Source organism: Lissotriton helveticus, chromosome 5_1 (genome assembly GCF_964261635.1).
Source record: "Lissotriton helveticus chromosome 5_1, aLisHel1.1, whole genome shotgun sequence".
NCBI lineage: Eukaryota > Metazoa > Chordata > Amphibia > Caudata > Salamandridae > Lissotriton > Lissotriton helveticus.
This window is the reverse complement of record NC_136065.1, coordinates 1,508,480,772-1,508,494,322: the sequence shown is the minus strand read 5'-3', so window position 1 is coordinate 1,508,494,322 and position 13,551 is coordinate 1,508,480,772. Positions and strand designations below refer to the sequence as shown.

General features: G+C 48.0%; 1 protein-coding gene across 1 annotated transcript in view; it reads right to left on the bottom strand.

The window, feature by feature from the left end:
• The window catches only part of PLXNA2 (plexin A2), a 561,219-nt gene that overhangs the window by 286,568 nt on the left and 261,100 nt on the right, over positions 1 to 13,551 (bottom strand). The window contains exon 4 of the mRNA XM_078644504.1: positions 10,499 to 10,633. Coding sequence (XP_078500630.1) covers positions 10,499 to 10,633 — 135 coding nt within the window. The remainder of the gene's footprint in view (positions 1 to 10,498; positions 10,634 to 13,551) is intronic.

Genomic DNA, 13,551 nt, shown 5'->3' with positions numbered 1-13,551 from the left:
GATACTCAAGTTCCAGCTCAGCCACGGGACTCGCTAATCACCTTGAGCACATCATGGTGCATTTAAAAGCCTCTGATACAGAATTGTACCTATTGAGGTTTATTTTTAATGGTAATACGTTCCCCCTACTACCCTATCCCTCTACACAACCTACTTTCACCACAACCACAAGAAAATGTCTTAGTCTCACTTGCTTCTCAAATTCACTTACCAGCAACTTTGCAATAATCAAGTGACATTGTAAAGCGTATCCTTTTTTCTATTTCACCCTTCACTGAATCATTTTATGCATCTATTCCCGCCGCTAATTCAAACTAATTAAAGTATAAAATAGAATATTCGATGTCTTTACCGCGCTTCCTTCTCCCTGCATTATGTTAGGAGGTCTGGTCTTTTCTGTTAGCGCCCAGCACGTACAATCCTAGTCTGCGGCGCCTGACTAGCCCCAGAACTCATTTACCGCCGAACCTCAAACTGTTACACGGCTCCAAAATATTAAAAAAATACAGACCCTGAAATTGAGGCGAAAAAAGAGTGAAGTTCCTGGTCGGATTTTAAATTTCACAGCTGAGCACTTTCAGAAATGGGCACCATGAAATTGCATCATTTTTTTCAAGTAATTATACGAAGCTGGTAATGGATTGCTGAGAAAAACACAAATAGAAATATATTTAAAAAATATTTGTTGAGCAGTCATATCACTGAACTCTTTGGCAACATGAATTAAATGACCTGAAAGCTCGTTTCCAATCTTTAAGTGCCATGTCTGTCATTAGTGATAAAACACAAATGGAAATATAGATACACCTTGGTGATAAATAGGCCCCCCTTTACAATTTTTCAAACCAACACTTTATGCTGGAAATGTCTTTGTTTAGGTAATGGGAAGTAAATGCACAGCTTTTTGAAAGCCAGTCAATACTTTATATGCATGAAGAAATGCAACCGCACGAGGTGTATCAGGGAAGGTGGCATCTTTCTTCCCTGAGAGTCTAATGTTGCTCTTGGCCTTCGCTCTTCCATATCTGACGGGGATGAGCATCTGAGAGTCACAGAGAAGTGTCGTGACTCTGAAAAACGTGAAGACGAGGAGATAGAACGCTTTATTCTCGCAGAAACGCCGATTCTGGTCCAGGAGGCCGGGGTGCGAGTGTGATATTGGTCTGACCCCACCCCAACCCCCCCCGCGACTAAAAAAAAAACATTTCAGTTCAGTTCATTGTCCTGAAAAATATCCATACTTCCAGAGTAGCAGAAGCCGACCCGGCAGCCCTGCAATCTGCAGCGAAGCCACTGGGTCAGCGCTGCACGGGAAAGCAAGGCGAGGGACGGCCAAAGTTTAAATATAGCAAGAAAAACCCATTAAATGCAGATAACGACGTTCAGAGGTTGGAAGAGCGGAGTGGGGCGCGCGGAGAAGAGACTCTGCGTCAGTAGAGACCACTTGAAGCCACGAGGATAGCGCTCGCGAGGGAGGGAGGCGCGTCACACCAGGGCATCCCGGACGGGAACGAGGCTCTGGGGGCGGGGTGAAGAGTGCAAGCTCTCTGGTAAAAGGCATATTAATGCAGATGACGTACAGGCGGGTGGGGGTCGGGTCCAGGAGCTCCCCTATCATCAGGACCACTTGCATTATGCAGCAGGGGAGCACCAAATGATGTGGCTGTCTTGACTAAATAATGCCGCAAGAACAGGCAAATTATGCGACATAACCCACCACATTTTTTTAAATTGTATTCATTATTTTGTAATTTGTACACATGGTAATACTGTCCAGGCAAATATTTCACACCATTGGTACTACCTTAAAAAACAAATACATAATAAACCAACTGAATACAGTTAACGTTCACACAGGGTCTTCCAATGCGGGTGAACACATATCACTATGTTTTAGTAACTTTTGATTAGTGTGAGCTGTAAACGATTTTTTGGGGGAGGTAAAATCTGCAGATTATGCATCAGATTATTCATTCTGGGGCGAACGTGGCCAATCCATACTTATTGGGAGAAAGCATCAGTGGTCCTGCCTACCATTGAAGGCATGGTGTGGCTCTGTGTGAGCAGTTGGGGCAGGCCATAACCACCCGTGGCGTGTTTCGTGATTACTTGCTGAGAGTAAGGGGTCCTGATCCCTAGTGACAGGCATTGCAATTGAGTGAGTACTCAGTAACAGGCGCTTTAACTGGATTGAGGAAAGGATAGATATTCCCATTCCAATGGCATACAATAAGATTCGATTAAAGACAGAGGTGCAGGCCTCCATTTGTCAGTTTCAGGCACTGGGATTGGACCAGATGAAGAGAGAGAGGCCTACGCATTTCAATGAGAGACATGGGCGTCTTTCCTTTAATGACTATACCCCTTCCCTTTGACGTTGTGAAAAAGGGTCGAAGGATGGATGATGTTAAAATTATGCCCCCTCCTGAAAAAAATTCTGCAAACGCCCATGATGAGAGTGTAAGGCTTTTAACTGGGTCACTGATGTTATTGGTTCAACTTAGTTGTACTAAACGTGAACGTGCAAGTGTTTTCTACTGACGGCGATGCTGAGCACCCCAGAGAAAAGACAGGACGACAAAGCATCGATGACTCTGTTGGGCAAGTTGATCAAGAAGACAAGGCCTAGCTCATGGAATGTGGTGTGACGTCTGCAGCAACTACAGTTTAAAGTATGTATTGAGATAAGGAGAGTACGTTTGATAAACACTTGTAGCTGGGAAGAGTATTGGTAGGCTTGTTTTTTTTTTTTAGCATTAACTGTTTGAATTTTCTACACAATATGAGTCCTTAGGCAGGTTCATTTTTCCATGATCTGTGGATCGTTGTGTGCGGGCCAAATCAGTTTGTAAAACATTAAGACAAGCAATTTGAACTAATGCAATGATAAGACAATAAATAGACATTCTATATCAGTATAAACCCCAAAGCCATAGGCAATCTGACTATACAAAACACGAATAACCTCATACACGAGAAGAAGCTGACAATCAAGAATAGTTTAAAACCTCAAAACTCATCAAACATGAATATACATGTTGAAGGTACAAAATTGTTTCAACTCTTTAAGAATCTCTCCAGCGCACAGGTTGTATCCAGGGATTTCATATGCAATAAAAAACTGTGAGTTGCCATTCTTGTCTTTATTTTATACTTTAAAAAGATCGGTTTTATAAATTGCCAGTGCGCTGTTAGAAAATAAAGCCAAATTTAGCAAGACATTTTCTTGTGCAACGCTTCTAAAACTGCATTCACATAACCCATCCTTGTTCTCAAAGGAAGATATCCCTAAAGGATGAGAGTAAATGGGATGGAGGCCTAAATGACATTCCGCAATTGAGGGTTTATGAGTTTGTGGAACTACGAAAGGTAGCATTAATTCCCGGTATTCACATGGTTCTGAGGTGGAAGACTTTGCAGCAAACATCACAAATCCCTTTCCCTTCAGACTCATGTACCTAGTTCCCTTCATTTTTGAAAGAGTAGGGAAGGGGTTTAGCCACATTAATTTTTTTTTATTTTCAGGGTGGCAGCCATTTGCTCTAGCTGCATCGTAGCTGTCTTTGCCCTGCCATGCTCACTTTTAATAGCCTCTTCCTTGCAGGGCATTGAGAATTTAGTGTGCTCTAACATTAGTTCAATACCTGAATGAACGTTTTGGTTTGGTGGGTCCTTGGGTCTTAGGGGGAGTGTCTCGAGATCTGTTAGAGGAAACAACTTGGAGGTGATAGGGTGTACATTCTTGAAGAGGCTTCTCTGCTGGACCAAGCGGTCAGCACTATCTCCTGCTTCAGGCACGTGGAAGGGCAGAACTGACGGGAACGAAAGACTTGCAACGGGACCTCATTGCCCATCTCTGCACTAATGACCCAGATGCACAGGGGCCCAGGTGGCTGCAAGATGAACTTCTGCCCAACTGGACCAGGCAACCCTTAGTGTTGTTCAAGGACACCGTCTAGAAATTCAGTTCAGAGCCTGGAGACGGTCCCATGTTCACGTCTCACAGAACAGAATCTAGAGGTTACCAGGGCTTCTTCAGTTTGGAATCCACAGCAACAAGAACGTAAGCAAAATTGCAGGGGAGTGTTTGTGGGAACAGCACACATGAAGATACATTATTGTGTGTGTGTGTGGTTTTTTCCCAACTGCTGGCAAGCTAGGTAGCTTCTTACACTCTAACTTAAACTCCAAGGAGTGTATAGTGCTTTGATGCCATACAAGTAGCATAAACCACTTTACATGTTACAATACAATTGGTTACAATATAATTGCTCCAAACAGAGTCTGAAATAATAATAAAGACACCTATCCTTTATAAAGTCGAAGCAGCTACCACATCAGCTTGCATTTCACTGCCTTACTGTTACCGAGATGAAGAGATGGCACTTGCTGTATTATGACACATTCCTGTTCGCAGGACCTGGGGTATACCTGCAGGCCTTCAGAGCTCACGATGTTTACAATCCACATAGAGACTAACTTCGACTTGGACTTAAGCACTTTGTGGGCAGACAGGTGGATTATATGAACAAGTACGTCTCATGTACTTAAGTTTATGGAGCCAATAAATAAGAATAGCAGGAACCAGGAAGTGCAAAGCGTAAATATCCGGCTAAATGTAACGGGCGTTAAGACATATTGTAGTACAAGGGTAGCACCGAGTGGGACTTCTACCACAAAATCAAGTGCCAGATGCTATCTTGCAAAAGTAAGTATAGAGTCAAGGTAAGTATATATAATTATATATTATATAGTATATAAAGGTAAAAGTAGATTTACCATTCTTAACCCTCTCAATGTACCTAGACCATCAATATTACGTACTCAATATTTTTGCAGGATGACATTTTGTCATTTAGTATTGTGACACACAACCTTTAAGTGGCAGCGGGGAAAGCTCCTCTGCCTTGGCAGACAATGTGGCCAATTCCTTGCAGCTGGAAGTTCAGAACATCTTGGACAGGACTCGCACGACAACATTTGGCTGCACACAACTGTAGACTGAGTGACATTTGACAAAGTCAAGTGTCTTAGCCCACCTTCAGCAAAGTATCACAACTTCAACCAACTTCATGGGAACAGTTTTTTCTTCGCTCACAAGCAAACTGTAAAGTACCTTGCACATTGTGATGGTACCGAAAAATGTATTCTCTGCCTAACCACCAACTTGTCCTGCGAGTTGTGACTTATATACTTTCTGACACTCTTTGCTGCCTTCCACGTTCATGTGTTGTGCACTCAGTGTCCCTGCACTAAACATTTGGACATTTACGTCTCCAAGTAGAAACAAAAGTGTAGTGCAAACCTACTGAAGTCCCTGATTCTCCTGAAAACAGAGGGCTGCTGAGCATTGCATATATCCAGTGCATGAATATGTTGTAAGTGTTAGGGACGTAGTTCCTCAGCTGCCTGTGGAAGTACCCCCCCATAGGTGCACGATGCCACTGGCAGCTGTGAGTTTAAATGCTACACAATAGGTTTTTACCATCCAGTCACCTGCCATTGCCTATGGCCTAATGCAGCCATTGGCTAGTAGGGCTGGAGTACAGTCATGTCAAGCTTTTGAGTGAATAAGTGATATGCCTAATGGCCTGTTGGAGGCATTAGTCTGTCACAATCTCAACACACGTCTCTATTGGACACTCTGCCTCTGCAGGCCGCTCTTCCACAAATCACTGCAGCTGGGATTGCCGCTTGTAATGCCTTGGGTGCTGTTGTGCTCCGGCTTCACGCGTTGTTGTGTCATTGTGTTCCTATTTCCAAAACATTCTCGTAATTTGCCAGTTTACCGTTGCTGTAAACTAATTAGTGGCACTGATGAATATGTAGGCCACGTCGCCTGGCGCGAAGGGTCCCTGGCGCCGCAGTGTTTCCGTTCTGTAACTCACAGCTTTCCAACATGGCGTCCCCGGAGGACCTGCGGCGGCACGCGCCGTGAGGAGATGGCCGCGCGGCCTCGGAAGAGAAACCCGGGAGGGGAGCAGCACAGGAAGAGAGGGCAGTGGGGCGCGGAGAGCGGAGCACGGAGCTGCAGAGGGGGCTTTGAAGGAGAGCGCCAGAGGAAGAAGGACCTAGAAAGATGTGCACCAGAGCAGACGGGACAGAACTCCCTGGGAGGTGCGCCGAGAGCACTGAAGAGCAGGAGGGGCTGGGAGGTGAGCAGGCTCAGGAGTAAGAGCGGACACTGGGCCCTAAGGAAGCGTGGGGCAGCATCATGTTCCCGTTTTCTGTGCAGTGCTGGCATACAAGGGATCAGTGCGCTTTGTTTGGCATATATGAACTCGAAATATCTCTGCGATATTGCATGGTTTGCTCCCAGCAGAGCTCAGAAACGCAAGGAAGGAAATTACTGCCCTGTGTGTCTGCGCTTTGTTGTCAGAAAGATATTAGAAGTGGGTGAATCACCAAATTAACAGCGAGAGTCGAGCCAGAGCTGAGCCAATGATCAAGCTAGGCTCTAAGAGCTCGTGCATGAGCCCACCTGTGAAAACAGCTGGCATCAAAATCACGCGCAAACATATAAAAATACCACAGTCTCTTTAAAATTAAAAAAAAGGTATTTCTTTACCATGCAGAAGTGTTTCACCTTAATACATCAGATTATTTTTGTACAATGCATACCATGAACTCACAGGAAGGTATTCTCATATGTGATAACAAAGAAACAGGAGGCTCAGTAAAATAACATTTTTGCCTAGGAACACACAATTTGGTAATGCTAGAAAGCCAGGATTGGTCCTAGGTTTTCAGCTTTTCACACAAATCACCCACTATATGGGTACATGTGTCTCTCCTTTTTAAAGTCAAAGATTTATGCTTTGTTTTTAATTCTTGGTGCATGGTGGTAGAGTGTGTGTGTCAGAAGCAGAAGCCAAATTAAAGCCTCGAGCTGAGTCAGGCCCAGGCCTCTGGCTCGAGCCTGGCTGGAGCTTTAAGTGTCTCCCCCACCTCTAGAAAACATACACTAACGTATAAGTATTTATAGATAATGCAAGCGCAAAAGGCACAAACAGAATCACACAGATCCCTTCTGAACCAGGTCAGAGCAGGACACAGGATCATGATATTGTGCTCGGTGCACAACGGAGCCTGGAGGTACAGAAGGAGCTTAGAAGGTGAGCACAAGAGGAAGAGAGGACGGTGGGGGTAGAGGGGTGCACAGCGGAGCCTGGAGGTACAGAAGGAGCTTCGAAGGTGAGCACAAGAGGAAGAGAGGACAGTCGGGGTAGAGAGGTGCACAACGGAGCCTGGAGGTACAGAAGGAGCTTAGAAGGTGAGCACAAGAGGAAGAGAGGACAGTCGGGTTAGAGAGGTGCACAACAGAGCCTGGAGGTACAGAAGGAGCTTAGAAGGTGAGCACAAGAGGAAGAGAGGACAGTCGGGTTAGAGAGGTGCACAGCAGAGCCTGGAGGTACAGAAAGAGCTTTGAAGGTGAGCACAAGAGGAAGAGAGGACAGTGGGGTAGAGAGGTGCACAGCGGAGCCTGGAGGTACAGACGGAGCTTTGAAGGTGAGCACAAGAGGAAGAGAGGACAGTGGGGGTAGAGAGGTGCACAACAGAGCCTGGAGGTACAGAAGGAGCTTAGAAGGTGAGCACAAGAGGAAGAGAGGACAGTGGGGTAGAGAGGTGCACAGCGGAGCCTGGAGGTACAGACGGAGCTTTGAAGGTGAGCACAAGAGGAAGAGAGGACAGTGGGGGTAGAGAGGTGCACAACAGAGCCTGGAGGTACAGAAGGAGCTTAGAAGGTAAGCACAAGAGGAAGAGAGGACAGTGGGGTAGAGAGGTGCACACCAGAGCCTGGAGGTACAGAAGGAGCTTAGAAGGTGAGCACAAGAGGAAGAGAGGACAGTGGGGGTAGAGAGGTGCACAGCGGAGCCTGGAGGTACAGAAGGAGCTTTGAAGGTGAGCACAAGAGGAAGAGAGGACAGTGGGGGTAGAGGGGTGCACAACAGAGCCTGGTGGTACAGAAGGAGCTTTGAAGGTGAGCACAAGAGGAAGAGAGGACAGTGGGGGTAGAGGGGTGCACAACAGAGCCTGGTGGTACAGAAGGAGCTTTGAAGGTGAGCTCAAGAGGAAGAGAGGAGAGCGGGGTAGAGAGGTGCACAACGGAGCCTGGAGGTACAGAAGGAGCTTCGAAGGTGAGCACAAGAGGAAGAGAGGACAGTGGGGGTAGAGAGGTGCACAACAGAGCCTGGAGGTACAGAAGGAGCTTCGAAGGTGAGCACAAGAGGAAGAGAGGAGAGCGGGGTAGAGAGGTGCACAACGGAGCCTGGAGGTACTGAAGGAGCTTTGAAGGTGAGCACAAGAGGAAGAGAGGACAGTGGGGGTAGAGGGGTGCACAACAGAGCCTGGTGGTACAGAAGGAGCTTTGAAGGTGAGCACAAGAGGAAGAGAGGACAGTGGGGGTAGAGGGGTGCACAACGGAGCCTGGAGGTACAGAAGGAGCTTAGAAGGTGAGCACAAGAGGAAGAGAGGACGGTGGGGGTAGAGGGGTGCACAGCGGAGCCTGGAGGTACAGAAGGAGCTTCGAAGGTGAGCACAAGAGGAAGAGAGGACAGTGGGGGTAGAGAGGTGCACAACGGAGCCTGGAGGTACAGAAGGAGCTTAGAAGGTGAGCACAAGAGGAAGAGAGGACAGTCGGGTTAGAGAGGTGCACAACAGAGCCTGGAGGTACAGAAGGAGCTTAGAAGGTGAGCACAAGAGGAAGAGAGGACAGTCGGGTTAGAGAGGTGCACAGCAGAGCCTGGAGGTACAGAAAGAGCTTTGAAGGTGAGCACAAGAGGAAGAGAGGACAGTGGGGTAGAGAGGTGCACAGCGGAGCCTGGAGGTACAGACGGAGCTTTGAAGGTGAGCACAAGAGGAAGAGAGGACAGTGGGGGTAGAGAGGTGCACAACAGAGCCTGGAGGTACAGAAGGAGCTTAGAAGGTGAGCACAAGAGGAAGAGAGGACAGTGGGGTAGAGAGGTGCACAGCGGAGCCTGGAGGTACAGACGGAGCTTTGAAGGTGAGCACAAGAGGAAGAGAGGACAGTGGGGTAGAGAGGTGCACAGCGGAGCCTGGAGGTACAGACGGAGCTTTGAAGGTGAGCACAAGAGGAAGAGAGGACAGTGGGGGTAGAGAGGTGCACAACGGAGCCTGGAGGTACAGAAGGAGCTTCGAAGGTGAGCACAAGAGGAAGAGAGGACAGTGGGGGTAGAGAGGTGCACAGCGGAGCCTGGAGGTACAGAAGGAGCTTAGAAGGTGAGCACAAGAGGAAGAGAGGACAGTGGGGTAGAGAGGTGCACAGCGGAGCCTGGAGGTACAGAAGGAGCTTAGAAGGTGAGCACAAGAGGAAGAGAGGACAGTGGGGGTAGAAAGGTGCACAGCGGAGCCTGGAGGTACAGAAGGGGCTTTGAAGGTGAGAATCAGAGGAAGGATATGCCTAGAAAGATGTGCACTGGAGCAGTGGGGATAGGAGAAGCTTGGAAGGATAACCGTGAATGAAAGAGGGGCAGGAGGGCCTGGGAAGGTGAGCACAAGAAGAGGGACAGGGAGGCAGCTGGGTCTTAGGAGGTGAGAACCCGAGCAAGGAGAGGAGTGCAACGTTGGGAAGTGATCATCCATGGAGTTGAGCACCGCAGAAGAGGGAAAGCAGAGATGGGGGAGGGTCGAACAAGAGGCAGAAGGGATGGTTGGGCCTAGAGAGGTGAGCGCCAAAGGAAGATGGGACAGAGGAGCCTAGTGAGCTTCCCATCAAAGGAAGAGAGGACTTTGGGATCCAGGAGCCAGAGGAAGAGGGGAGTGCAGGGACTGGGGAGTTGAGCATGAAGGCATGGACGGAGAGCAGCGTTTGGGAGGCGAGCACACGGCGAAAGGGGACAGTGGGGACTGGGGAGCTAGGCACAGAAACCTACGGAGTGAGAGCAAGGAAGGACACTGGGGGTGCAGAAGGTGGTACCCTGGAAAAAAGAGGATGGCAGGGGCTAAGAAGGTGAGAACCGCAGCAAGTAGGGACAGCGGGCCCCAGGGGGGTCAGCACCAGAGGAAGAGCGGTCAGTGGGCAGAGCGAGAAGGGACAGCAGCGGTTTGGGGAGTGACAATGAGGCGCCTGAGAAGGTGCAGTGGTGAGTGTGCTGCACTGGGACGCAGTGCAGGCAAGAGATGATGGTGCAGTGGCAAACGGAGCAAGCAAATATAAGGGTGCCGTGGCAAAATATTCACAACACCCGGCACACAATCCCCTGACAGCAACTAGGTTCTCATTCCTTAATACGTTTTGGAAGTCTGTGATAGCTCCCTGATGACTTGATTTATAATATGCATTTTTAGCGCCAAGAGATAGTTCAGTGGGTGCTGTGGGCTATAAGAAGTTACAGCAGTGCGTTATTCCAATTTTTATCCCATTGGTATCCAATAATATCATTAGAGCATGCTCAATACCAGCACACACCCAGGTGCCTGGCGTCCCGGGTAATGTGCAGGCCTGGAAGGCGCTTCTTCTCCAGAGACCCCCACTTACCTGTCTCTCTGACATGACGTAGAGGAAGCGCTGCTCGATGGAGAAGGCCATGTCCCTGAGGATGGGGCTGCCGTCCTTCACCACTGGGAACGTCTCGTACTGGATCCCACCATGGGGAGGGCCGTCTGCCCGGATCTGGAAAACAGAAGAGAAGGGCGCTCAGCATCTGGGATCACACCTGAACTCAGCACTCTCATAGAGAGAGAGCACAGGACACTCACTGCAGGGGTAAGATAGCTCAGTGGGTAGGGCCATGCACCTGCCACTGGATTATCCATACAACTAGCATATCAGCGGTCCAAACAGTAAGCATAGACCAAAGCACTGTATCCTTCAGCGTTTATTAAAAAGAGTGCCACTGAGTTAGGAAACAATAAAATGTGTTATATAATTATAGCGCTACAAAAAACTGCAGGAGTCTGGCAGGAAGCGCTATACGAAACAAGTTACTATCATCATCTGCTCAGCTGGCTCTGCCAGTATTCAAACCTTTGATGCTTTGGTCAGGGCTGGCTTTAATGCTGGTGGCGCCCAGTGCGACAATCCCTTTTGGCGCCCCCCTCCCCCACACACTCCATGACTGGCTCCTCAGATTCTCTCACTACTACCTGGCAAAAGTACCCCTCCTTTCTACAATCATAAGATATTGCTAAACACAGCACCCCTGAGGTCAGTCCCCCTTCACAGGTCAGCATACAAACATATAAGGGAGCTAAGGCAGAGAATTAACAAAATTGTTCTGGCTCTTAGACGACTAAGTTTCGTCTAGCAAGTCCATCGATAGAGCTCATGTTGACTGTACTCAGGGCCAAACTAATGCCCGCAATTACTTACGGTCACTTAGCCTTTCCAGGCGCCCTAACGAAAGTTATCAACACAGCTCAGGTAAAAGAATACAAAACAGTGCTGCAGGCGCCGAGACATGCTAGAAACACTAGGCCACGGCTGGAAATAGGCCTAAACAGACCAGACTTGGTTCCTCAGGGGGAACTCGTAAAATATTACATCGGAGCATTGAAAGCACCAGAAAAGAATCTTAAACACTCTTTAAAGCTGATCTTTAGGACTCAGGGTTCTCCGTGGCATGTTAAACTGGACCAAGCCATACATCGCTTGAAAATAGAGCCAGGGAGCATGCCCCTCCATGAAATCCCTTACTCTGCTTGGGCTAACGCCTTGAAACGCCAAGTTCAGACTCTTTCCTTCAAACTAGATCAATCCTCACTCCGGTACAATTCTTTCACATGGTAGTTAAACTACTCATACACCACCGGGAAAGCTCAACCTTACATGCATTTTTCTCTCTCAGCTCAAGCTAGAAGGAAAATACTGTTTTTTTGCCTCCCCACCCTCAGGATTTTGGACTTCAACCCCAAATGGGCGCGAAAAGACAATAATGTCTTTTGTCGGTTATGTAACTACCACAGGGAATCCTGGCCAGTTGGGCTGTGCTCATGACGGAGCGGTTCCGTCATGGCCCCGCCCGCTCAAAAGAACGCGCCGCGCAGGCGCGAAATCAGCGCCGCGCAGGCGCGGCGGCCGGGCCATGACGGACCGCTCCGTCATCAGCACAGCGCCACCGCAGCTGATGACGGAGCGGTTCCGTCATCAGCATCGAACGGGTTAAGTAATCATATGGCTAATAAAGAATTTACATACTCACAGGTCAGGGCCCAGTGCGGTCGCACAGGTCGCACTGCCCTAAAGCTGACCCTGGCTCTGATGACACAGATCTCAGCATCAGGTGCCCAATGCACTCAGTTGTCTTTCCGGCTACCACTGCCCAGGATGGCTCCTCGTATAATGAGGTACCCAGGTGAAGAGATCTCAGCCATCAAGTGGCTAGCACGGTCAGGCAGCCACGATATACAGATCATGTTCTAATGACCCAATTATGCCGATGCTTACAGATGCACTGCATGGCATTATTGACTCTTTTGAGTGGCACGCGTACATGCACGCGCAGCGCTCTTTTCAAACACACTTCCCTTCATTACCCGTCTCCTGACCCTCTTCGGACACTTACAGGTTCCTGAAGAGCTTCCTCCTGCCATGTCCACAAATGAAGGCCATTCATCTGTGAAGGTGATGAATGCAGCCCTTGTGTGTCCAACATGGCTATGGATTTTTACTCAGCTTCCCTCCTAGCACGCAATAAGCTGCCTGCATGCATGTATTTAGGGGTACTTTTATAGGGCGAACCAAGCTGGGAAGAAACAGAGCACTATACTGTTCACAAGCGCTCTACTGGCCTCCATTCAGGCAACCGTCTTGAAAGCGCCTCTTGTTGGATTCGCAAAGATCACACATTTAAAAATTGCTCAATAAGAGTTAAGAATCATAACCCCTGCACTCCGGCCGTGCTTTGCATTTTGCAGTATGGGGTAAAATAGAATATCAAATCCTAATACTTGAATCAGAGGCACGAACGAATAGTACCCTACAGTGTAGTTCATCTTGCAGACAGGTTAATGCAGGTGCTGTGTGAAAGCTGAACTAGACAGGTTGAAATTCTAGTTCATCCTTACAAGTTTGTTAAAATAGTTCTGTTAAATTGGATAATAATAAATAATAACTGATCTCAAGACCATGGGAATATGCAGTTTGCAAAAGTGTTCTTTATAAAAGTATCATTCAATATTAGTAGAAGTGTTATTTTGTGTAATGACCACTGAGTGATCACTGGGAATTTCCACTCTCAATGTCTGCATGAATGTGGTTATATAGTAGCATGCAAGATGACCAAGATGTGCCCAATTACACCCCTGCTTTCAAATTCTGACACTTAATTGGACAGGTACATGGGTTTTTGCCTCCCAAGCAGGCGTGGTCCATGCAGGTAACAGCGGTGGGGCCAAGTAAGGGGGTATTTTGAGGGACGCTGCAGAGGAAAAATTAACTATTTATTTAATTTTCCCTCTGCATCGTCCCTTGAAATCCCCCCTTAGGCGGCCCACCGCCCCGCCGCTGTTACCTGCACGGACTGCAGCTGCTCCCTAGTCAAAGAGATCTTGGATCCCCAGCCAAACACAGGGTGTTCGTAGTGGCAATCT